The sequence below is a fragment of the Muntiacus reevesi genome, chromosome 1, assembly GCF_963930625.1.
Source record: "Muntiacus reevesi chromosome 1, mMunRee1.1, whole genome shotgun sequence".
Classification (NCBI taxonomy): Eukaryota; Metazoa; Chordata; class Mammalia; order Artiodactyla; family Cervidae; genus Muntiacus; species Muntiacus reevesi.
In genome coordinates, this window is record NC_089249.1 from 127,433,919 (window position 1) to 127,459,143 (window position 25,225).

The 25,225-nt window shown below is 41.1% G+C and overlaps 1 protein-coding gene across 2 annotated transcripts in view; it reads right to left on the reverse strand.

Annotated features, from left to right (window-relative positions):
• AK5 (adenylate kinase 5) overlaps positions 1–25,225 on the reverse strand; it is a 258,098-nt gene that overhangs the window by 61,941 nt on the left and 170,932 nt on the right. For both annotated transcript variants that reach the window (XM_065910763.1, XM_065910756.1), the window contains exons 9-10: positions 5,418–5,460; positions 1,579–1,623 (exon numbers count right to left, since the gene is read on the reverse strand). In XM_065910763.1, coding sequence (XP_065766835.1) covers positions 1,579–1,623; positions 5,418–5,460 — 88 coding nt within the window. The remainder of the gene's footprint in view (positions 1–1,578; positions 1,624–5,417; positions 5,461–25,225) is intronic.

Consider the following 25,225-nt stretch of genomic DNA (forward strand, 5'->3'; position numbering starts at 1 on the left):
GCAGCAACAGTCCATCCAGCTCCCTGGACTAAGGTCAGCTAGACACAAGCAGGTCAGAAACCGAACTCAGTTGAGTTTAAGAATTCTCAGCACTTAGACATGCTGCTCTCTTAGCTAGAATTCTTCTTCCTCTCACCTCCTACTAATCTTTTCAGTCACCCGTCGCTTCCTTTAGTTGCCTGCTTAAATGTCACTTCCATAGGGCCTTTCCTGATTACCCATTTTTTACCCCAAAGACTCCACCCAGCTTGTTCACTGTTTCAGCTCTTTGTTTCCTTCCTGATGCTTTTCAAGGTTTGTGATAATAATTTGATTAGTTCTTTTCCTCTAAGATGGAAGCTCTGTGATCCCTGCTCACTGTCCAGCACAGGTCCAATATTCAGTAAGGAGCTGATGGATGATTAAACATGGTGGACAGTCTGGGGTGGCAACCCACATAAGTTGGTGGTGGGATGCGGAAGGCCCTGAAATGGGGAACTACAGCCATGGACCCTGGTCTCCTTTCTGCCACTAGTTGTTAGAATGACATTGATCAAATCCCTTAAGGTCTCTGACACTCAGTTTCCTCATCTGAAAATGAGGGTGATGTACTGACAGATTTCCAAGGAAGCATCCCGACCTCAGGGTGTAAGATTGTAAGTATATCTGATTATATTTCTAGGGTGCTGATAACTGTTTTGTTTTTTTTCCCCACTCACTGAGAAGGTGTGGACCTTTTCATTATTTCTGAATATAAATAGGTATTTTCTGAAAAATGTACAGGTGAGTGTATTAACTTTTCTGTCGACTTCAGGAACTAGAAGGAAAAGCACCAAGTTTTCGGAGGTTCTCTGACAATACTTTGTCCTATTCTATGTAGTTTTAATGCTGCACAACTAGACCCATTTATTCCCTTGAGAAAAACTGGAAATCTGGCTCTCACACTAATTAGCTCTATGACCTTGGACAAGTTCCTTAAGCTTCTGAGGCTCACGTTTCTTGTCTGTGTAATAGATATGTAATAGGGATGGACTGCCAACCTATAGGATTGTGTAAGGATTAAAGGAGATAACTTGGAACTTGATAAGCATTCAGAAAATGCTGGTTAAACTTAAACGAATTTTATCCCATAATGAGTTTCCCAATGAGTTTCACTGTACAAGAGCATAAAACAAACAAGATTGCTTTTGTTGTTCGCTACAGGGAATGCAGGGTATGGCTATTAAGGTATATTTGAATATGTGGTCACTGATGTATAGACTTCAGGGAGGAACAGATCATTGTTCAAACAGAAAAGGTGTTGATTTTAACAGATGGCATCCTCTTACCCATGGGATTATAATATATTTTATTATCATAGGACTAAACTCAGGAGTTTGCCATTCCTTAGACTCCTGCTTTGTCTCTGCTGAAAAGACACAAAGCCAGAGCAATATAAAACTGTATAAATGAAAGGAAAAATACGGAATCCTCAGGGGTATAATCTTGACTAAAAAAGGTGCAAGGCTTCAAAAGCAGTTGAGAAATGAATAGTCTTTCTTCTTTACCACATTGTTATTATCAGCAGTTACAATTGAAAATTTGAGAGCTGTTACTCACCAATCATGAAAATAATTTTACACTTTTTCAAGTCTTCCGTGAAACCTTTAAAATAAGAATAATTTAAGTTATACAGCAAGAAAAACTGTATTGAAACCCTGGTTTTATAATGTATAGTGTAGTATTAAATAATATTCGATTTTGTATTATAGTATACAGCATTATCAATATATATATATAATCCATATAGAATAGAGCATAGAGATGAAACAAAAATTACAAACGTGGTGAGTGAGAAAATCTTGGGAGTCACTGCTTTAAAACAAAGAAATGATCAGGGATTTTTGGCAAAGTGCGAAACTGTCTGTGGAGCCCTAAAAGATTTCCAGTTGTCATGTGGTGTCAGGAGGTGTTTATTTACATACACAATGCTACATTTTGGCAGGAATCCACTATTAATTGAGTGAAAGGCCCAACCCCACCAGAGAGAGACAGACAGAGAGAGAGAGAGCGGGCAGTGAGGAGGCGGAGAGAGTGGTGCATGAAGAATTGAATTGCGGGTAGAAGAGGAAGAAGACAAGGAAGAAAGAGCTGGAAATAGAAAAAAGAGGTGAACTTGGGGGTCTTTGGAACCATTTGTTTTTCACATTAAAGGACTTTTTGTTATTTTTTTTTCAAATTAAACAGATGTTTCATTCTCTTTACAGAATAGCCCATGGTGATGGGAAAATTCTATATTATCTGGAGCTTTCTATTAAAGCAATATCACAAAGACAGAAATACAGATCAGTGGAACAAAATAGAAAGCCCAGAGATAAATCCATGCACCTATGGACACCTTATCTTTGACAAAGGAGGCAAGAATATACAATGCAGAAAAGACAATCTCTTTAACAAGTGGTGCTAGGAAAACTGGTTAACCACTTGTAAAAGAACACCTTCTAACACCATACACAAAAATAAACTCAAAATGGATTAAAGGTCTAAATGTAAAATCAGAAACTATAAAACTCCTAGAGGAAAACATAGGCAAAACACTCTCTGACATAAATCACAGCAGGATCCTCTATGATCCACCTCCCAGAGTAATGGAAATAAAAGCAAAAATAAACAAATAGGGCCTAATTAAACTTAAAAGCTTTTGCACAATGAAGGAAACTATAAGCAAAGTGAAAAGACAGCCTTCAGAACGGGAGAAAATAACAGCAAACGAAGCAACAGACAAAGGATTAATCTCAAAAATATACAAGCAACTCCTGCAGCTCAATTCCAGAAAAATAAATGACCCAATCAAAAAATGGGCCAAAGAACTAAACAGACATTTCTCCAAAGAAGACATACAGATGGCTAACAAACACATGAAAAGATGCTCAACATCACTCATTATCAGGGAAATGCAAATCAAAACCACAATGAGGTACCATCTCACACTGGTCAGAATGGCTGCTATCAAAAAGTCTACAAACAATAAATGCTGGAGAGGGTGTGGAGAAAAGGGAAACCTCTTACACTGTTGGTGGGAATGCAAACTAGTATAGCCACTATGGAGAACAGTGTGGAGATTCCTTAAAAAATTGGAAATAGAACTGCCATATGCCCAGCAATCCCACTTCTGGGCATACACACCTAGGAAACCAGATTTGAAAGAGGCACGTGTACCCCAGTGTTCATCGCAGCACTGTTTACAATAGCCAGGACATGGAAGCAACCTAGATGTCCATCAGCAGATGAATGGATAAGAAAGCTGTGGTACATATACACCATGGAATATTACTCAGCCATTAAAAAGAATACATTTGAATCAGTTCTAATGAGGTGGATGAAACTGGAGCCTGTTATACAGAGTGAAGTAAGCCAGAAAGAAAAACACCAATACAGTATACTAACACATATATATGGAATTTAGAAAGATGGTAACGATAACCCTATATTAGAGACAGCAAAAGAGACACAGATGTATAGAATAGTCTTTTGGAGAAGGTGAGGGTGGGATGATCTGAGAGCATAGCATTGAAACATGTATATTATCATATGTGAAACGGATCGCCAGTCCATGTTTGATGCATGAGTCAAGTGCTCAGGGCTGGTGCACTAGGATGATGGAGAGGGATGGGATGGGGAGGGAGGTGGGAGGGGGGTTCAGGATGGGGAACACATGTAAACCCATGGCTGATTCATATCAATGTATGGCAAAAACCACTAGAATTTTGTAAAGTAATTAGCCTCCAACTAAAATAAATAAATTAAACAAAAAAAAAAGATTAAAAAAAAATGGCAATGTGGGAGACCTGGGTTCGATCCCTGAGTTGGGAAGATCCCCTGCAGAAGAGAATGGCTACCCACTCCAGTATTCTGGACTGGAGAATTCCATGGACTGTATAGTCCATGGGGTCGCAAAGAGTTGGACATGACTGAGTGATGTTCACTTTCACTTTCATTGAGGCAGACAGATTAATGCTCTTAACATGTTGGGCCAAATAGTCATCTCAAGTTCTTCACACTTTCAGTTTACCTTTTTTAGTTTACTTTTATGGAGTTGAGCAACTTTTAATCTACTTATGATGTAGGAAAGTGGTTGCTGTTATTATTATTAGTAGTAGTATGGTTCTATATTAGTCCAGTTTTAAAAAATAATGATATATTCAGATAATGTGATCATTACAAATTAAGTTTATATGAAGTTTTTAATGACATGGGAACATGCTTATGTTATGATAAGCACAAAATATTGGAGATAATGTTTGTATATACATAAGTATTCTCACTTATGTAAAAATAGGTATATAGACACTGGAATAAATATAAACCAGAATGCTAACTGTGATTATTTAGAGGTCATAAGGTTTTAGATGGCTCTGATTTTCTCCCTTAAAAAAATTTTCACATGAATGTGTGTTAATTCTGTAACCAGGAAAAAAGGAAACTTTATTCAGCAATCAATCAATCCCTCTCCAGTTGGGACTGAGTTGATTATTTGCACTTGGTTCATGTTTAAGCGCCTTTCCCCCATGAATCACCGTGATGTCATTGGGTGACTGCAATCTTCATATACTGCTCTTGCAGTTATCATCAAATGACACTGTATCTACCACCTCGTGCTCATGGATCAGCGGATTAGAGCTGGGGTTGTTTAGAAGGTCAATTCACTTCTTTGTATGTGCTCACAGGCAATGTAAATATATTTCCATGGACCATAATTATAACAACATTTATTACAGAGTAGAAATGTTAGAAGGTAATTTTCCTAGAGCAATCATAAACCTCATCCTCTTTGAACAAAGTCAAATTTATGTAATTTTCTATTTTCAGTTCCATGTTTAAAGTTCCATGTAGAGCTAATTTTTTTTTTTTTTTTTAGTTTTGGCAAGACTTTTAATGTGACAAAATTATAAAGTAGTATAATTTGGGTGATTCTTAGGTTGTACCCCAATGGTACACTACGGAGGAGCAACCATTATTCAGGAAAAGGACTTAAGTGTTCTAATAAAATTTGAAGAATGTTGAATTAAAGTCAGCCAGTTCTCTTTCCTGCAGGACATGTGGGAGCCTTGCTGTGATCTTGTATATGTGAATCTTCCAAAGAGGATTGGGTTGTGTTTTTCAAACATTTTTACCAGTTACAAAGAGCATGAACTCTTTGAGCATCCTCTCTTCACTGAGCATCTCAGGGCTCATGTCCTCTGGGAAGAGAGGAAATACATCATTTAGTAAGGTATCACTTTGGTTCTCTACATGGACCAAGAGGGTAGAAATGCAGAATTCCCATTATAATCATGTTCCCTGGCTGAGGGATAAAAGTACATGCTCTTGGTAGGTTATCTCTTAGTGCTGTTTAATAAAAAGATATACTCAGAGTTACTAAAATGACAACTTTGGTCTGATGAGTAAAGAAAACTCACCTCCCATGGTGTCTTCTCCAAACACATTTAATTGTTCATCACCCTGTTTATAAAAAAAATCAAAATATTAGATGATAATACCAACAGGCATGGTGCTCAACTTCTTGCCAACATGAATATACTTAACCTTCCAAATGACTCTGTGAAAGAGGTACCATAACTGCCCACCTTTTACAGATGAAAACCATACTCAGATCAAGAAGTTAGCTGTTGAAGGTCGCAGTGAGGAACAAAGCCTGGGCTTCGACCTGGGCTGTTTGTGTCCAGAGTTAATGCTCTTTGTAACTGGTACAATATCATGCCTTTTTTTCTTCATGCATAACTACCTGTGGTCAGAGAGGCTGATGTAAAGAAGACAAAACCCTTCAGGACTTGAAGCTCACCAGTAAGTGGAGTCACAGCTGTCTCACAAATAACTCCATGATTTACAGCGAGACTCAGCAAACTTTCTGGAAAGTACCAGAGAGCAAACATTTTCAGCACTGGGAGCCATGTGGTCTCACTATTTAACCACCAGCCGTAGTTTGCTGATCCCTGAACGAAAGCATGAGATAAAGGATGTTGGAATAACTAGATTTGATTGCCTCCCTTTAAAATTTTCATTTTAATTTTTAATCAAACAGTGACTCCATTCTGCTTACAGAAAAATACATGGTGTTTGGGGAAAAATCCAGAAAGAAAATTTGTCAAATGGCATTGGTGATTAATGAGTGGTGACCTGAATGAGAAGTAAGTCCAAAAGGGAGGGAGATGTATGCATACGTGTGGCTGATTCATTTTGCTGGACAGTAGAAACTAACACAACAATATAAAGTAACTATAGTCCAATAAAAATTAGCTTAAAAAAAGGTATTGGTGAAATCCCTCACTCCTACCTATGTCTCCACACACCCCATTTTCTCACTTCCTCATTGCTTATAGGTTTTTGTGGGGTTTTTTTTTGTTTTGTTTTGTTTTTGGTATCTTTCCATATACACAAAAGTTGACTTCCAGATATCTATGGATACACGAGTATAAATATAGAATCTTATCACCTCCATTACACAGAAAGAAGCAAACATTATATATGCACATATGTTTATAAAACACATAGTAATCTATGATAATACTACTCTTCCCTTTGCTTTCTCACTTATCAGTATATTCTGGAGAAGTTTCTGTACCAGTGCAGATGTTCTTGGTTACACGGCATTCTACTGAGTGAAAGGTACCATAGTTGTTATTATTTCAAACTAGTTCTTTATTGATGGACCACTGAGCTGCTGCAGTCTTGGACTATTTTTGAAAAAGTAGAACAAATAATAAACTCACATAAATGGCATTTCATATGTATATATCTATAGGATAAATTCCCAGAGAGCGGGCTGTGCAAAGAATAAACATATTTATAAGTTGATAGATTTTTCCAAACCATTCTCCCTAGAGAGTGTATAGTTTTTCAGGGACAACATTTGGCTCATGCTTTTACTCCAGCCTCTTGCCTCTAATTTACTACAATATAGGAGTCAGTTAAATGAGGTTGCTGGGTTGCATTAATGCTCCCTTTAGGTAAACTGCCACAAAAGCACTTTGTCTGAAAACAGAGCGTTGCCATCCTTTTTTAGAACATATGCCTTCAGGGCAATTTACTGCCTGTCTTCTTAGATTTGCCTGTGTATCCAGAGCTATTCCAGGTGAGAGAAGAAGATTCAATGGAGCGGTTATTCAAGGACATATTTACATTAATGAGCTACTTTCCATGAATAGAAAAAAAGTCCATTATTCCTCAGCGAGCCCCCCCACTTCCGTTACTGAGATCATTTCATTTTGCAGCTGAAAGTACAGGGACGGTCTAATCCATTTCTACCATCCCTGCCCCTAGTTTACAGATGAGGAATTGACAGCTAGCGGTCATGTGAGGGGTTCATGGTCATGTCGTCATGTCCTTTGTGAGGCCAGGGCTGGGATGAAAACCACATCCCCTACCACATAAGCTGGCTTCTAAAGATTTCGTCCCATCGGCTTAGCTACCATCATGGATCTGTGAGTGGCCTGTTGCTCACCTGGCCGAGGGCTTCCCAGGTAGCTCAGCAGTAAGGACTCTGCCTGCCAATGCAGGAGACTCAGGATCAATCCCTGGGTCAGGAAGATGCCCTGGAGAAGGAAATGGCAACCCACTCCAGTATTCTCGCCTGGGAAATCCCATGGACAGAGGAGCCTGGTGGGCTATAGTCTACGGAGTTGCAAAAGAGTCGGACATGATTTAGGGACTGAGCATGCACACACATAGTTACATAGTGAGGAACAAAGCCTGGGCTTTCAACCTGGGCTGTGTCCAGAGTTCATGCTCATGTCACTGCACCATCCCCCTGCAGCTAAGAGCACACAGGGGTCTGGGCCCTCCCTTAAGCTGGGATGACTCTGGTATAAGCTGCTCCCCAGTGGTCGCCTTGAGATCAAGAAGCTAATACCCAGCTGTCCTCACCTGCAGCCCTCTCCTGCATCTCTTCCTCTCTCCCAAAGGCACACCTAATAACACACTCACAAAAATCTTCATGGAAGGCTCTGCATCTAGGGAAGCCCACTTGAGACAGGGACCTGATTGAAGCAATTATAGTTCACACGTTTACCTAAGATACAGCTAAACAGAAAGATGCTCAATAGCCTCTGCTGGAAAAGGACTGTTTAATCAGACTCTAATTATTGCTTTCAAACAGATATTGAATATATTCAGGTAATGCTAAGAGGAGACCCTGAGTCCTCTCCTTCAATTATTATCATTATTATTATTGAATTATTAGACCTACACCCACCTTATATACCAAATTGGATCAGATGTTTCTTGTATCTGGCTTGTGTTTGTTCAGGGTTAATCTGAATTCATAAAACAATGCACCAGGTTATACAAGGGCCTATCTGACCCCTATGTGGCCTCTTGAGTCTGACCTGTTTATATCCATAGCACTTATTCACAGCCTTCTATTCTGTTTGCCCAAATGCCTCAAATGAGCCCCAGATTCATTCCATGAGTGCACTGATGGAAACAGGCTTCTGGGGGCGCAGACACAACTGTCAAAAGCTCTCTCTCATGATTGTGCTGCCTTGCACTTGTTGACACGAAAGCCCAGGTGAATGGGATGCTTGGTTGGAGGGTGTTATTTTCCAGTGATGCTCAATAAACTTCATGATTCCAGTGTGAATCTTTTGTAGAAAAAATTTATCTGACCTTACACACACACACACACACACACACACACACACATGAGAAACAACTAGTGAAAGGCAAACACTTCTGGTTTTGGTGAAAAGATGCCATACAGCCTCAGAGGCTCTAAGCCTTACCTTCTTTCTTTTCAAATGCTAGGTGTGTTTTGCATAAAAGCACTAATTTCAGAAAGTCAATTATATAAGGTTATATAAAAGCTTTATATAAGTAAAATATTAAATAAGCCTCTAGGAGAAATGGCTGATAAGGTGTTCACATCCAGTTCCACTGTAGCTGCGTCTCCAGTGAGGTGCTCTTGGAGAAAACACAGCCCACTGTTTCTGCCCTGAGTGCCTCTGGAGGTTACAGCCTTTTACCTTGCTGCTGTTCCATTCACTCAACTCTGTGTCATCTATAAGTCTGAATGCGTGGTTAGATGCTGTAGGTACAAGGAGACATAGAAGACTTTCTACATTATTAAGCTAGAATTTGGGGGCATGAAGGATACCAAAACTGAACGAACTGACAAAGAGAAACGCTACAGATATAGGTACGGATTATGTAAGTGCCATTTGTGACTCACGCGTATGGAGCCAAGACACAGCCTGCGATGAGGTGGTTAATACTGGAGAAGGTGGGAAGAACTGCAGCAAAACCACTGTCCCCCCAAACCAACTCAGGTTGCCACATCTTCTTGTGCTAGATATTTGATAATAGGTTGGCAATTGATGGCGAGAAATCCTGTTGAAGTGACACATTTAGAACGTCAGGAAAGGACTGATGGCATTATGAGGAAGCTGGATTTGGACTACATGGGTGTTTTGGTCTCTATCTCTCTTCCCCAGGAATGCCAGATGCAGGAGGAGTGTAAAAGCAACCTGCATTCCACTCTGCTTTCCTGTGTGGATGTATAGGCAAGAAGCTGCTTCGGCAAGGCTGGATGGATCCTGGTATTCTTTGTCAGAAGAGCAGCTATTTGGTGTGTGTGAATATTTTCCTTTTGGGTTGGTGCTCCTACATCTCCACCTTGAGATATGGATGTTTTGTCATCCCAATTCCTTGAATCATTGAATTTTTGATGGGCAAGATCAAAATAGAGCAGAGCTTCACAGATGGTTCACCAATCTCAAGGCATTACGTTCATTCTTCAGCCTGCTTTGATGGCAGCATGGTGTCTGTTCCTGGTTATCACGTCATAAGATGAGGCTGACGCTTAAACAGTGCCTTACAGCTCTGGCAGCATTTCTGCTGGTATGATCGCACTGGATGGTTGCTGCAACCCTGATAGGAATGATGTAACTGAGGTACTGTGGTAGTGCTGGACTGGGATGTGTCAATACTTGAGCTTCCATTGCCACCCAGAGCTGGGCTGAGAACTGACTTCAGTGCCCTGACACCAAGCTAGAGTCTACATTAGCATCCTCTTAGTGTGGGGGTGGTCATGTAATCAGGTCCTCTACTGCCCCTCCTTGAGTAGACAGTGTTGATTTTTTAAAATACTTTTATATTTTATATATAATATATAAATATATTTATATTTTATATAATATATATATTATATATAGTATTTATATATATATATATTATATATATATATCTGTTCTGGTTCCTCCTTGCTGTGCGGGCTTTTTTCTCTCTAGTTGTGGCAAGTGGGGGCTACTCTAGTTGTGGTACGTGGGCTTCTCTTGTTGCAGAGCTTGGGCTCTAGGGTGACTGGGCTTCAGTAGTTGCGGTATTTGGGCTTAGTAGTTGAAGTTTCTGGGCCCCAGAGCACACGCTCAATAGCTGTGGAGCACGGGCTTTGGTGCTCCTTCCCAGATCAGGGCTAGACCCCGTGTCTCCTGCATTGGTAGGAGGATTCTTTTAACTACCAGGGAAGCCCGCCAATGTTGATATTTAAAAATCCTTTTGGGGACCACAAAACAAAACCTCCCCTGGGAAGGAGAGAGAAGTGGTAGGTCATTGTGGGAGTGTTTTCCTAGTTCCTGTTTGTCTTAAACAGTGTGTGTGTTTCATGGCATAAAAAATGTGTGGGATTCAAGCTTCAAGTGGAATTACGAGAAAGAGGCTTAACATAACAATAAAATGTCACGGTGAAGATTAATTTTTTGCTCCAAAATTCACAAATATTGCAAGGAAAAAAATATTTTCTTTCTCTGGTACTGAGCACAGGTTCCAATCTAGTTTTTTTTTTTTTTTTTAATCTAAGAAAATGGATTTCAAAGAGATTCTGTAGTTTCTGAGACAATATGAGGATGCATCCTTTCTAATCTTTTCACACTTTGACTAGTACTATGTAGATCATGTACATTCTGGGAAAATCATAAAAGCTAGCATATGAGGATTCTTGATTTAAATTTGTCTAATGACACTATATCTGCTTATAAGAAGCAACAGCAGTGAAGCAAGGCTGGGGTTGAGGCATAAAAGTGTGCTGGAGTTCTCAGAAGGGTTCATCTCACTGAGAACCAGGCTCTTAACAGGAAGAAAGAATAATTTAAAAAGAACAACCAAAGTAGTACCACTTCCCCGTTTTGGGACCTGAAAATGAGATTTTTGGATTCTTTTTCTTCATGCCAGTTAAGGACAAAAGCAACAAAACACCTCACAGGAACAATTTTTAAAATGGTTATTGGAACTGCTATTTGGGTGGTTATTGGGGGTGTTTTTAACATGTCTGATCTCATCTGATCCCCTAGAAGACACTAGGAGGTAGGCTGGTTTGCTATTTCCCATTTTTCAGATAGGGAAACTCAGGCTCAGAAAGCTTAGGTGGATTGTGCAGGAGGCTACAGCCAGGGGGGTTTCCTGATTCCCCAGCTCATGTTCTAACCCCTCTCCTGTGGCCCAGAAGGAGCATGACTTGTCTCTGTTTCAAGTGAGGAGGACAGAGTGTATCGAGAGACTTTACTACATGAGGGTAGGAAACACTCATCATGTCACATAAATAGACACAAAGGTAGATTCATTTGCTAAAAAACGGACTGAAGCTGGATTCTGCTCGTCAAGTGATTTGGAAGTGGAACTCTCAAGTTTTACTGGGAAAACCGTGAATGCAGCTATGAAATAACTCAGAGCTTCAGCTGGAGAATATTGGAAAACGGAACATAGCTTTATTGTATCAGCAGGAGGAAGGGAAACTGGTCCTTGAGAAATGTTTTGAGTGTTTACAGTTCTTTTCTAAAGCATGTTTTCATTTAAAGTAATGGGCAATTTAAAAAAGAAAGTATGAGAAGTGGTATGTAATTTAGTTGCACCCAAGAATTTATTTTACAGCAAGTTCCATTTCTCTTTCACTGAAGTCTACACAATTAGAGGTCGGCTTTTTGTGGAAGTACTTGTTTAATTGAGTAAACAAGGAGGAAAAAATATAGGGGATGTGAGGCTAGACTTTTCCCCATCTTATTAAATTGGCTCTCTACATGAGCTACTTTAAACAGTGGTTTACAGATCTAGTTCTTGAGGAGGGATGGTATTTTCTCTGTTTATGTATAAATTGAAATGCTGGTGTCTCTAATAAGAAATTTTAAAGAAAGAGGCTTTTTCCTGATGTTTTTCTATAAGTTCCTGTTTTCAATTCATCAAGCTCAAAAATATGCCCAACTCAAGTCACTGCTGGAAGACCATGGAGTAAATACTTGGTCTTGGTTTCACATTCCAGACACGGCTCCAGGGCTGTGCAAGGCTGGTGGTTCAAAGAAGGGAGTCAGGTTCTCATCCTGATTCCATCTCATTTAAAGTGAATGTTGACCATAAAGTCACACCTGATTAGAGTCTTACCAAGGAGAGTTATTTGACCTTTACCACTTTCATCTTACCTGCTTTAACTGCCTCCTGAGAAATCTGTATGCAGGTCAAGAAGCAACAGTTAGAACTGGACATGGAACAACAGACTGGTTTCAAATTGGGAAAGGAGTATGTCAAGGCTGTATATTGTCACCATGCTTATTTAACTTGTATGCAGAGTACATCATGCGAAACACCAGGCTGGATGAAGCACAAGCTGGTATCAAGACTGTTGGAAGAAATATCAATAACTTCAGATATGCAGATGACACCACCCTTATGGCAGAAAGTGAAGAAGAACTAAAGGGCCTCGATCAAAGTGAAAGAGGAGAGTTTAAAAGCTGGCTTAACACTCATCATTCAGAAAACCAAGATCACGGCATCTGGTCCCATCACTTCATGGCAAGTAGATGGGGAAACAGTGGAAAAAGTGACAGACTTTATTTTGGGGGTCTTCAAAATCACTGCAGATGGTGACTGCAGCCATGAAATTAAAAGACGCCTGCTCCTTGGAGGAAAAGTTATGACCAACCTAGACAGCATATTAAAAAGCAGAGATGTTACTTTGCCAACAAAGGTTCATCTAGTCAAAGATATGGTCTTTCCAGTAGTCATGTATGGTTGTGAGAGTTGGACTGTAAAGAAAGCTGAGCACCAAAGAACTGATGCTTTTGAACTGTGGTGTTGGGAGAAGACTCTTGAGAGTCCCTTGGACTGCACGGAGATCCAACCAGTCCATCCTAAAGGAAATCACTCCTGAATATTCACTGGAAGGACTGATGCTGAAGCAGAAGTTCCAATAATTGGCCACCTAATGCAAAGAACTGACTCTCAGGGAAAGACCCTGATGCTGGGAAAGATTGAAGGCAGGAGGAGAAGGGGATGACAGAGTATGAGATGGTTGGATGGCATCGTCGATTCGATGGACATGAGTTTGAGTAAGCTCTGGGAGTTGATGATGGACAGGGAGGCCTGGCATGCTGCAGTCCATGGGGTCGCAAAGAGTCAGACATGACTGAGTGACTGAACTGAACTGAACTGAACTGTTGTCTTCTGATTCTTTGTCTAACAGAAATAGAATGGCAAAGCTTAGAATCAATCATTGGAAACTACAGTGAAACTAATCTCTCTTTGAGTATTTTTGTACTTCGGTGCTATGAGGTTACAACTCCTTAAGAAACAGTCTCAGCAAAATGTCCAATCAAGTTAATTATCAGAATAAAATATACTATGTGTGTTTATGCATTTTCTAAGGAGAAAAATATTGCCCGCCCGGAGCCATCATCCTTTGTCCCACTATCCTTCTGTCGAAGGGGCTTCTCAGGCAGCACTAGTGGTACAGAATATGCCTGCCAATGCAAGAGACTCTTGTTCGATCCCTGGATCAAGAAGATCCCTTGGAAGAGGGCATGGCAACCCACTCCAGTATCTTTACCTGGGAAATTCCACGGGCAAAAGAGCCTGGCGGGCTACAGTCCACAAAAGCCACAAACAGTTGGCCAGGACTGAGTGACTGAGCAGGAAACAGCTTTCTGCTAAAAGGAAGTACGGCTGGGAGAAGGCAGATGCAGATGGGGTGAGCAAGTGGAGACTGGAAGGACTCCTTGCTAACTGCTCCTGGGTCCTCTTCCTTCTGAGCCCTCTGTTCACCATGGATGTGCCCCTGCTTTCTCAGTGATCTGACGCATCTCATGCTTATCACTAACACAGACACAACAGCTTTCCAGGGACCATCCACACGCCCACAGTCCAGCTCTGACCTTGCCTCAACTTCTCTCACTTCTGTTATAATCCAACTGAGTGTCTGTGTTCAATTCCTTGAGGTTTTAGGGGTTAAGGTTGGGTGAGGAGGGGGACACAGTTAGTGGTCGCTGAGCACAGAGCAAAGAGGAGCTAAAGGTGACCTCCCAGCTGGAGGTGGAAATCAAAGAGGCAGGTTGACAGAAGTGTTCTATTCACTAGAAACACCCCCTGGACCTGAAACCATTAGGCTATAGAGTCTACAAGTCCCAGGAAGGGCTCAGGAAGACAGAACGTGGAGAGATCGTGGGGCAGTCGCTATCTACAGCTGCTATCTACAACTTGGATAAATTTTGTGTTGCTTTGCCCAAGCAACTCTATATAAGACAAATGAGTCTATTAATTTTCCTAGAACTTGACTCATTTAATCTGGCCTCTGACTCCCTGCTTGCTATGTTTGCCCAGCCTGAAATGCCTTCCCCTTTACCCTAAGTTTTTTTTTTTTTTTTTTTTCTTTGACCCTGCTAAGAGGCATGTGAGCTCTTAGTTCCCTGAAACCTTGCCCCCTGCATTGGAAGAATGGAGTCTTGGCCACTAGACCATCAGGGAAGTCCTGATGTTTGTTTATTCATATATTCTGCCTGTCCTTCCATTTTCCATCCTCCCTGAGTCCTCTCTAGTCACCACTCTGTCAGCAAACTCCAGGTGAATGAGTCATTTGACCCAGAGCATCTCTGCATGGTAAGAACAGTGACAAGAGCAGGTAACATTTTTCTGGAACACTTGTTACGTGCCAGGCACAATGCTGAGCACTTAACAAGAATGACCTCATTTAACTTTAACTGTATCATTTTATGTGTAGGATTCATTTTCACAATAATCCCCTTGAAGATAGGGGGCCGTCTTTTTTTTTGTACTCCCAATGACTGAGGTGGACCTGTGCGAAGTAAAGATTCCTAAGTGATAAATACAGTAAGTTGGTTTTTTCCTCCACAATATGATAAGAACAGTCATATAAAAGATATAATGTATAGAACTCTCCAGAAAGAAAGGCAGAAGGTGGTTCAGTTGGTAAAGAATCTGCCTGCCAATGCAGGAGATGTGGGTTCAATCCCTGAGTCAGGAAGATCTCCTGGAGGAGGAGATGACAACCCACTGCAGTATTCTTGCCTGGAACATCCCATGCACAGAGGAGCCTGGCTGGCTACAGTCTGTATGGTCACAAAGAGTTGGACACGACTTGGCAACTAAACCACCACCACCACATATTTAATTGGAATTATAGAAGGGCAGAAGTAAGGTAAGGAAGAAAGGATTAAATGTCTAAGATTCACAGCTGTCCAATTGTGGAAGGGTTGATTTGGAAGGTGGAGAGCCCTCAGCATCAGAAATATTCAAGCAGATGCAGAATAACTGTCTGCCAGTGAAGAGATTCTTAGACCTCGTAGGAGGTCAGACTAGATGCTGTCTAAAGCAGCACCCAATGCTGACAGTTTACTGTTCATTCAACAATTCTACAAATATTTACTGAGCTCTGTGGTAGACAGAATGATATCCACATCCTCAAAGATGCCCACTGCCTAATTCTGGGAAGCTGTGAATACATTATCTTACATGGCAAATGTGTCTTTCAGATATGTTTAAGTTAAGGCTCTTGAAACGGAGAAATCATCCTGGTTTATCTGGGTACATCTAATATAACCAGAAGGATCCTTATAAGGGAGAGATAGGAAGGTCACAATCAGAGAGGATATGATGACAGAAGAAGACATCAGAGAGATGCTGTTGCTGGAAAAAGCCTACAAGCCAAGAAATGTGGCAACATCTAGAAGCAGAAAGAGGTAAGGAAAAGGGTTCTCTCATAGGTCTTCCAGGAGGGTTACTTGGTGGCACCCTGATTTTAGCCCAGTAAACCGATTTTGGATTTCTGACCTTTAGAACTGTAAGAAGAAAAATTTGTGACATTTTTATCCACAAAGTTTGTTTCAATAGTAATGTGTGCTCAGTCATGTCTGACTCTGTTTTTGAGACCCTATGAACCGTAACTCTCCAGGTTCCTCTGTCCATGGGATTCTCTAGGCAAGAAGACTGAAGTGGGTTGCCATTTCCTCCTCCAGGGGATCTTCCTGCCAAGGAATCAACCCTCGTCTCCTGCATTGCAGACAGATTCTTTACTGCCTCTAGCAGCAACAGGAAATGAACATAAGCTCCTCCTACATGCTAGGAACTGTCCTAGATGTTGGGAATGTAATAGTAAGTAAATAATCTTGACTTACTGAGTATATTAGGTATTTGAGTTTGCAACAAAGGGTTACAAATGCTTTTTATTCATGGAAACATTTATTTGAGTAGGATTCTATCTGGAAGAATAATGGAGCTACCTCTTAGAGGAGGAAGGATGGGAGGCACTGGAATCCTGCCAGGGCCACCTCTTCTGCCCTCCTCCCAACCTCCTTTGGCAGACAGTCCTTGATCCCTACTCAACAGCCCACCTTCTTTCATCTCTCTTTGGATGCTGAAAATGCCAAATACTTGCTTTCCCATCCTCTGCATTATGGGCATGGGCCTGTGACCAATTTTGGGTCAAAAGGATGTGAAAAAGCAATCTTTTTTGGGGGGCAGGGGAGGCTTCAGAGGACAGATTTTCTCCCTATTGAGAAGAGAGAACGACATGCATGGGGAAAGTCACCTCATTCATCCATTCTGTTCTTGCATATGTTTGTGTGAGGAAGCACTATTTGAAGGGACCATTGTGCGACCTTGAAGGGAGACACGACTCACAGGCTGAGGAGGGCAGATGGGAGAGAACCAGCCTCCTGGCGGGCTCTAGTTCAGTACTCTAAGAACTTGGCTGCGGGACAGGCCTGGCAAGAGTGCGTGCTAAAACTGGCAGTCTCACGGCTTTTGGGAAGGATGCCTTGTTGCTGCTATTCTTGCCTTTTATTACACATTATGATTCCTTCATATTCCTTATTATCAACTTAATTTGTTGTGAGTTGTTTATGTGACGCTACCCTGTGGTAATAGTTCTTTGCATCGACAAAAATAGCTCTTTGGGGACAGACTAAACTCAGCAAGTTCGATAGTTCACAGATGAACCTCCAGACTACTGCAGGTACAGAATCTGTGTGTCTAGACATTGCAGTGTGCTGGTATAATAACACCCCAATGTGCAGGGTTAGTTTTTGGGGGTGCAAGTGCTAACAGGCGAGTTAAGTAGGTAGTGGAGATGACTTTTTAAACATTTATTTAATCATTTATTTGGCTGTGCCAGGTCTTAGCTGCGGCATGTGTGACCTTTTGTTGTGGTGTGTGGGCTTCTCTAGTTGCGAGCACAGGCTTTCTTGCCCTTTGGCATGTGGGATCTTAGCTCCCCGACCAGGGATCGAACCTGTGTCCCCTGAATTGCAAGGTGGATTCTTAACCACTGGAATGCCAGGGAAGTCCTGGAGATGATTTTTAAAAAAGCATTTCAGTGCATTCTAAACTCTGAAATAATACTTCCATCATTTTATCATATTGGTTATAACAATAGCTACATTTATTGGGCATTATCTCATTTAATTTTCTCATCACATCAGCTTATTGAAAAAGGTTCCACATGCCATGGGGTAAGCAAGTCCATGGGCCACAACTACTGAAGCCTCAAATGCCCTAGAGCCTGTGCTATACAACAAGAGAAGCCACAGCAGTGAGAAGCCTGCTCACCGCAACTAGAGAAAGCCTACGTGCAGCAATGAAGACCCTGCACAGCCCCTCTCTCCCCTCAAAATGAAAAATTATAGCTTCTAAATGTGCTATTAAAATAAGAAAATTCAAAACCACAGAGACAAATTATGGGGTTTGGATTCTGTTTGTATCCATATGGTGTTTTTTCCCTGCAAATTCAAAAACTGTTTTTTTTTTTTTTCAAAAACTGTTTTGGAATCACCATATATTGACTGAGCTTTTTGTCAAATAAGTATTTTATATTAAAAATGATTTTTACCTATGAATATTTTTTTACTGAAGTTCAGTTGACATATAACATTATAGTAGTTTAAGGTGTACAACGTAATGATTTGATATTTGTATTTATTGCAAAATGATACTACAATAAATCTAGTTAGCATTTGTCACCTTCACAGTGAAAATAACTTATAGGATATACTCTCTTAGCAACTTTCAAGTATGCAATATAGCGTTATTAACTATAGTCACGATGCTCAACTTTACATCCTCGTTACTTACTTACTCTTTAACTGGAAGTTTGAACCTTTCGATCCTACCTCCTATCTCTGGCAACCACCGATCTGTTCTCTGTACCTATGAATTTGCTTTTTGATTCAACATATAAATAAAGTCATACAGTACTTGTCTTTCTCTATCTAGTTTATTTCACTTAGCACAGTGCCCCCAAGGTTCATCCTTGTTGTTACAAATGAGAAGATTTTCTTCCTTTTTATATATACATTCATTTTCTTTCTTCTTTTTTTTAGCGCATACATTCATTTTCCTAATCCACTGTTTCTACCTATGCATATTGAGGCTACAAAAGCACTTTAAATTTTTTCTAGTCTTGTGCCTCAAATTTATTTGCCCTCTCTTCTCTAGCATGTGGAAGTTCTCAAGTGTTGCCATCAAAGCGAAGTATCATGTTCTCTGAGCTCCTGCCGGGCACAACAGCAGATCCTTTCACGGATACCTCATTATTCTTATGCTAATACCATGAAGTGACGTTACTATCCTCCATTTACAAGTGCAAAAATTAAGGCTCTGAATATTTTAGTTTATAGTTTTATTGCCTTCAAAGGAGGGAAAAGGCATATTGGTTGTTAAAAATAATTTAGTAAAAATTTTTTATTGGAGTCTCATTGATTTACAGTGTGTACTAGTTTCAGGCATACAGCAAAGTGAATCAGTTACATATATACATACACCCACTCTTTTTTAAAGATTCTTTTCCCATATAGGCCAATATAGAATATGGCCTATGCTATATATCAGGCTCTTATTAATTATCTATTATCTATACACAACTGTAGTGTTTATTGTTACAAGAGAATTTTGCTGTTGGTCGTTTTCTGCATTATCAGGTCAGTCTGTGATAGGTTAGTGGCAACTGTAGCCTCACATGTTCACTCTTCCCTGCATTCTTGCCCTTGCATATGTCATCTGCATATCCTCTCCTTGAGAGGTGAGTCTTATTCTGCAGCCTTGAATCTGTGCCAGTCAGCCTAGCTTTAGCCAACAGAATGAGGACGAGGTGCTGGTGTGCCATTTCTGAGGCTATGCTTTGAGAACCTGGCATGCCTCCGCATTCTCCCTTGGCACCCCCTCCCACTCCCCTTCCCCTCACCATGAGGATAAACCTGAGGTAACCTGTCTGAGGATGGGACACGTCGTGGAACAGAGTTTCATTCATCCCAGAGAGGCCATCCTAGACCAGCCGGGTCCAGGCTGACCCAACAGCTGACCAGTTAGAGTTCTGTAAAGAAACAGAACTAGTAGGATGTAACTCCACCTATGTACCTCTATCTCCACCAGAGATTTGCTACAAGGAATTGGCTTACATAATGGGGTGGTTAGGCAGCTCTAAAATCTAAGGGACAGGTTGGCAGGCTGGACACTCTAGGGCAGGAGGTGACACTGTAAACCACAGAATCTCCTCTTCATCAGGGAAACCTCAGTTTTGCTCTTAAGGCCTTTCAACTGATTGGATGAGGCTCACCCAAATTATCAAGGTTAATCTCACTATTGGTGAGAGTGTAAATTGGTGTGGCCACTATGGAAAACAGTATGGAGGGTCCTCAAGAAATAAAAATAGAATTACAATACAATCCAGCAACTCTACTCCTGGGTTTTTATATGAAGGAGATAAAATCACTCTCTTGAAGAGATACTGCACTCCTATGTTCATCATGGCATTATCCACAATAGCCAAGACAAGGAAACAGTGTCACTGTCCATTGACAGATGGATAGATAAAGAAAATTGGTATATATTCACAGTAGAATATTATTCCCTATAAGAAGAAGGAAGTCCTGCCATTTGCAACAACATGGATGGATCTTGAGAGCATATGCTAAGTGAAATAAATCAGAGAGAGAAAGACAAATACTGTATGATCTCATATATGGAACCTAAAAAAAAAAAAAAAGTCACTAATAAAGAGAACAGACTGGTAGTTGCCATAGGTAGGGTGGACAAAATGGGTGAAGACAAAAGTAAAAATTTCTAGTTCCAAGATAAATAAGTCCTGAAGATGTAATATACAGTAACAATACTCAATTTATCTTTGACAGATACTAAGAGAATAGATATTACAAGTCATCACAAGAAAAAAAATTGTTACCTATGTGTGGTTATGAATGTTAACTAGAATTATTGCAGTGATCATTTTGCAAGCTAAATAAAATTATAATGTTGCATACCTAAAACTAACTCAATATTATATGTCAATTATATCTCAATTTTTAAAAAGATGATTTTCATTACATAAAGTCAACTGATTGTAGATTTATTTCTTCCCCAGCTGTGCTGCATGGCATGTGGGATCTTAGTTCTCCAACCAGGTATGGAACCCATAGCCCCTGCATCGGAAACATGGAGTCTTAACCACTAGACTTCCAGGGAAGTTCCAACTGATTTCAGATGTTAAACATATTTACAAAATATCTTCCCTGTAATGTCTGGATTGGTGATCAATTAAATAACAGGGGGCTATAGCTTAGCCTGGAGAAGGGAATGGCAACTCACTCCAGTATTCTTGCCTAGAAAATCCTATGGACAAAGGAGCCTGGTGGGCTGCTCTCTATGGGATCACAAAGAGTCAGACATAACTGAAGCGACTTAGCATGCATGCCTACATTGGAGAAGGAAATGGCAACCCACTCCAGTATTCTTGCCTGGAGAACCCCAGGGACGGAGGAACCTGGTGGGCTGCTGTCTATGGGGTCGCAGAGAGTCGGACACGACTGAAGTGACTTAGCAGCAGCAGCAGCATAGCTTAGCCAAGTTAACACATAAAACCATCACACTGTGTGTGAGTGAGCCCAGCTGAGTACAACCTTTATCACGGGATCTGCTCAGCCAGTCCCAGTGTCTCAAAGTGTGTTAGTCACTCGGCGGTGTCCCACTCTTTGTGATCCCGTGGACTGTAGCCCACCAGGCTTCTCTGTCCATGGGATTCTCCAGGCAAGAATACTGGAGTGGGTAGTCATTCCCCTCTGCAGGGGATCTTCCTGACCCAGGGATCAAACCAAGCTGTCCCACATTGCAGGCAGATTCTTTACCGTGTGAGCTACAAGGGAAGCAAGAGAAATAGTAAATGGATGTTATTTTAAGTTCTGGGCAGTTTCACAGCAGTAATTCACTGGCACTTAGCTCCTCTTGTTTTAAAACAGTATTTGGAAATTCTTCAGGCCAGGACTCTGCCCTCTTCACTTCGACTGTTGTAATTTCCCCAAGACAAGGCAGAAGAGTGCTGACAGATTGGCTTCTGGAGTGACCTAGCTGTGTGCCTCCTGGAGCACTCTGTACTTCACTTTGCTTCTTTGTTTTAAAGTCTTAGTACAAAGTTTCACAGGAGGAAAAGAGAAACATTCTATTATCTTCTGAAAAGGCTTTGACAAAGACTATTAGGGGAATACTTAAAAGATACTGTTAACATTGAATTGGAAAAGCACACATCCAACCCAATACTAAAAAGCAGACCAATGTAGGAGCCAAGAAAACCAGCCTGCTCTTTACTACTGCTCAAAGGCCCTCAGACAGAATGGTGTGCAGAAAAAAGAAAGAACTGCCAAAGCAGAGATAAAGGAGACTCAGGTAGGACAAGTGTATTAGAGGAGTTAACTCTTCAAAGCTGGGGCATTCAAAACGAAGGGCTGAACCTCTGCTGCTGAGAGAAGACAGCCCTTTCCCTGCGGCTGCAAATGGGAGGTGACCTGTCTCTGAGGCATGGCTGCCTTGTACAGTTCTGCAGTTGTGCACTGTGCAAATATTCTGCTGGGAGCTGAGTGGGGCCTGAATCCACTCACCAACCTGTGCATCCTCAAGAATGTGTGTGCCTAGAATGGGGGCGGGCTTTTTCTAATTTACACAAAGGCACATATGAGTTATCAGTGGTCTGTCTTCATGTGAAGTTTGTGTGCTTAATCACTTAGTCTCTGTTGAACTCTCTGCAGCCCCATGGACTATAGCCCACTAGGCTCCTCTGTCCATGGAATTCTCCATGCAAGAATATGGAGTGGGTTGCCATTTCTTCTCTAGAGGATCCTCCTGACCCAGGGATTAAACCTGTATCTCTTGCATCTCCTGCATTGGCAGGTGGATTTTTTACCACTAGCACCACCTGGGGAAAGTGGCATGTGAAGTTTTGTCAACTTTTTTTCCCTATTAAATATTCAGGATAGAAAATAAAGAAACTATGTGTGTAGGGGGAAGCAGATGAGAGTTTTACAGCTTTTGCAAATGCCACTTCCGTGGTTTCAGTCAGACAGCACTCCCTCCACACTCCTGCCCTAACCTATTCTGAATAAATACACCCTGTGTTTATAAGCCTGGTGCCTGCCTGCTTATCCATACATGTTTTCAGGTCAGGCCTCTAGCCCAGATTTGACCCAGCCTAAACTGAAGAAAGTAGGGAAAACCACTAAACCATTCAGGCATGACCTAAATCAAATCCCTTATGACTATACAATGGAAATGAGAAATAGATTTAAGGGACTAGGTCTGATAGACAGAGAGCCTGATGAACTATAGACGGAGGTTCGTGACATTGTACAGGAGACAGGGATCAAGACCATCCCCAGGGAAAAGAAATACAAAAAGGCAAAATGGTTGTCTGAAGAGGCCTTACAAATAGCTGTGAAAAGAAGAGAAGCAAAAAGCAAAGGAGAAAAGGAAAGATATTCCTATTTGAATGCAGAGTTCCAAAGAATAGCCAGAAGAGATAAGAAAGCCTTCCTCAGCAATCAGTGCAAAGAAATAGAGGAAAACAACCAAATGGGAAAGACTAGAGATCTCTTCAAGAAAAGTAGAGATATCAAGGGAATATTTCAGGTAAAGATGGGTTCGATAAAAGACCGAAATGATATGGACCTAACAGAAGCAGAAGATATTAAGAAGAGGTGGCAAGAATACACAGAAGAACTATACAAAAAAGATCTTCATGACCCAGATAATCATGATGGTGTGATCACTGACCTAGATTCAGACATCCTGGAATGTGAAGTCAGGTAGGCCTTAGAAAGCATCACTATGAACAAAGCTAGTGGAGGTGATGGAATTCCAGTTGAGCTATTTCAAAGTCTGAAAGAGGATGCTGTGAAAGTGCTGCACTCAGTATGCCAGCAAATTTGGAAAACTCAGCAGTGGCCAAAGGACTGGAAAAGGTCAGTTTTCATTCCAATCCCTAAGGAAGGCAATCCCAAAGAATGCTCAAACTACCGCACAATTGCACTCATCTCACATGCTAGTAAGGTAATGCTCAAAATTCTCCAAGCCAGGCTTCAGCAATACATGAACCGAGAACTTCCAGATGTTCAAGCTGGTTTTAGAAAAGGCCGAGAAACCAGAGATCAAATTGCCAATATCTGCTGGATCATCGAAAAAGCAAGAGAGTTCCAGAAAAACATCTATTTCTGCTTTATTGACTACACCAAAGCCTTCGACTGTGTGGATCACAATAAACTGGAAAATTCTGAAAGAGATGGGAATACCAGACCACCTGACTTGCCTCTTGAGAAATGTGTATGCAGGTTAGGAAGCAACTGCTAGAACTGGACATGGAACAACAACAACTGGTTCCAAATAAGAAAAGGAGTACATCAAGGCTGTCACCATGGTTATTTAACTTATATGCAGAGCACATCATGAGAAACACTGGGCTGGATGAAGCACAAACTGGAATCAAGATTGTTGGGAGAAATATCAATAACCTCAGATATGTAGATGACACCACCCTTACGGCAGAGAGTGAAGAGGAAATAAAAAGCCTCTTGATGAAAGTGAAAGGTGAAAAAGTTGGTTTAAAGCTCAGCATTCAGAAAACTAAGATCATGGCATCCAGTCCCATCACTTCATGGAAAATAGATGGGGAAACAGTAGAAACAGTGGCTGACTTTATTTTTCTGGGCTCCCAAATCACTGCAGATGGTGACTGCAGCCATGAAATTAAAAGACACTTACTACTTGGCAGGAAAGTTATGACCAACCTAGACAGCATACTAAAATGCAGAGACATTACTTTGCCAACAAAGGTCTGTCTGGTCAAGGCTATGGTTTTACCAGTGGTCACGTATGGATGTGAGAGTTGAACTGTGAAGAAAGCTGAGTGCTGAAAAATTGATGCTTTTGAACTGTGGTGTTGGAGAAGACTCTTGAGAGTTCCTTGGACTGCAAGGAGATCTAACCAGTCCATCTTAAAGGAGATCAGTCCTGGGTGTTCATTGGAAGGACTGATGCTGAAGCTAAAACTCCAATACTTTGTCCACATTATGCGAAGAGTTGACTCACTGGAAAAGACCCTGATGCTGGGAGGGATTGGGGGCAGGAGGAGAAGGGGACGACAGAGGATGAGATGGCTGGATGGCATCACCAAATCAATGGGCATGAGTTTGAGCAAACTCCGGGAGTTTGTGATGGACAGGGAGGCCTGACGTGCGGCGATTCATGTGGTTGCAAGAGTCAGCCACGACTGAGCAACTGAACTGAACTGAACTGGACTGAACAGCATGTAAGCCTCTCTTCTGCTGCTGTTTTCTGCCTCCCATCCTAGGAACCACCATTTCTTTCCTACTTACACAATGAGACTGTTTAGAGAATCGGATACTGTTTCAAGAAACGGATGAGGTCTGAAGAGAAAGGGCAACGTTTCAATGCAGTGTGCTTATTGATTGCAAAACTTCTATGCTTTGGGAGAGGGGCCAGACTGGTCAGATTGAACACAAGTTATGAGCTCAGATGGTCTCCTTTCACTGAACTGGAAAGCCATGAAACGTCAGAGGATAATGAGAATGTTGTAAAGGTTGGAATCATTCTTCATCATTGTCTCTTCATGTCTTTACTGCATATGAACTAAAACAAAAAAAATTAAAAATCCTGAAGAAGAATA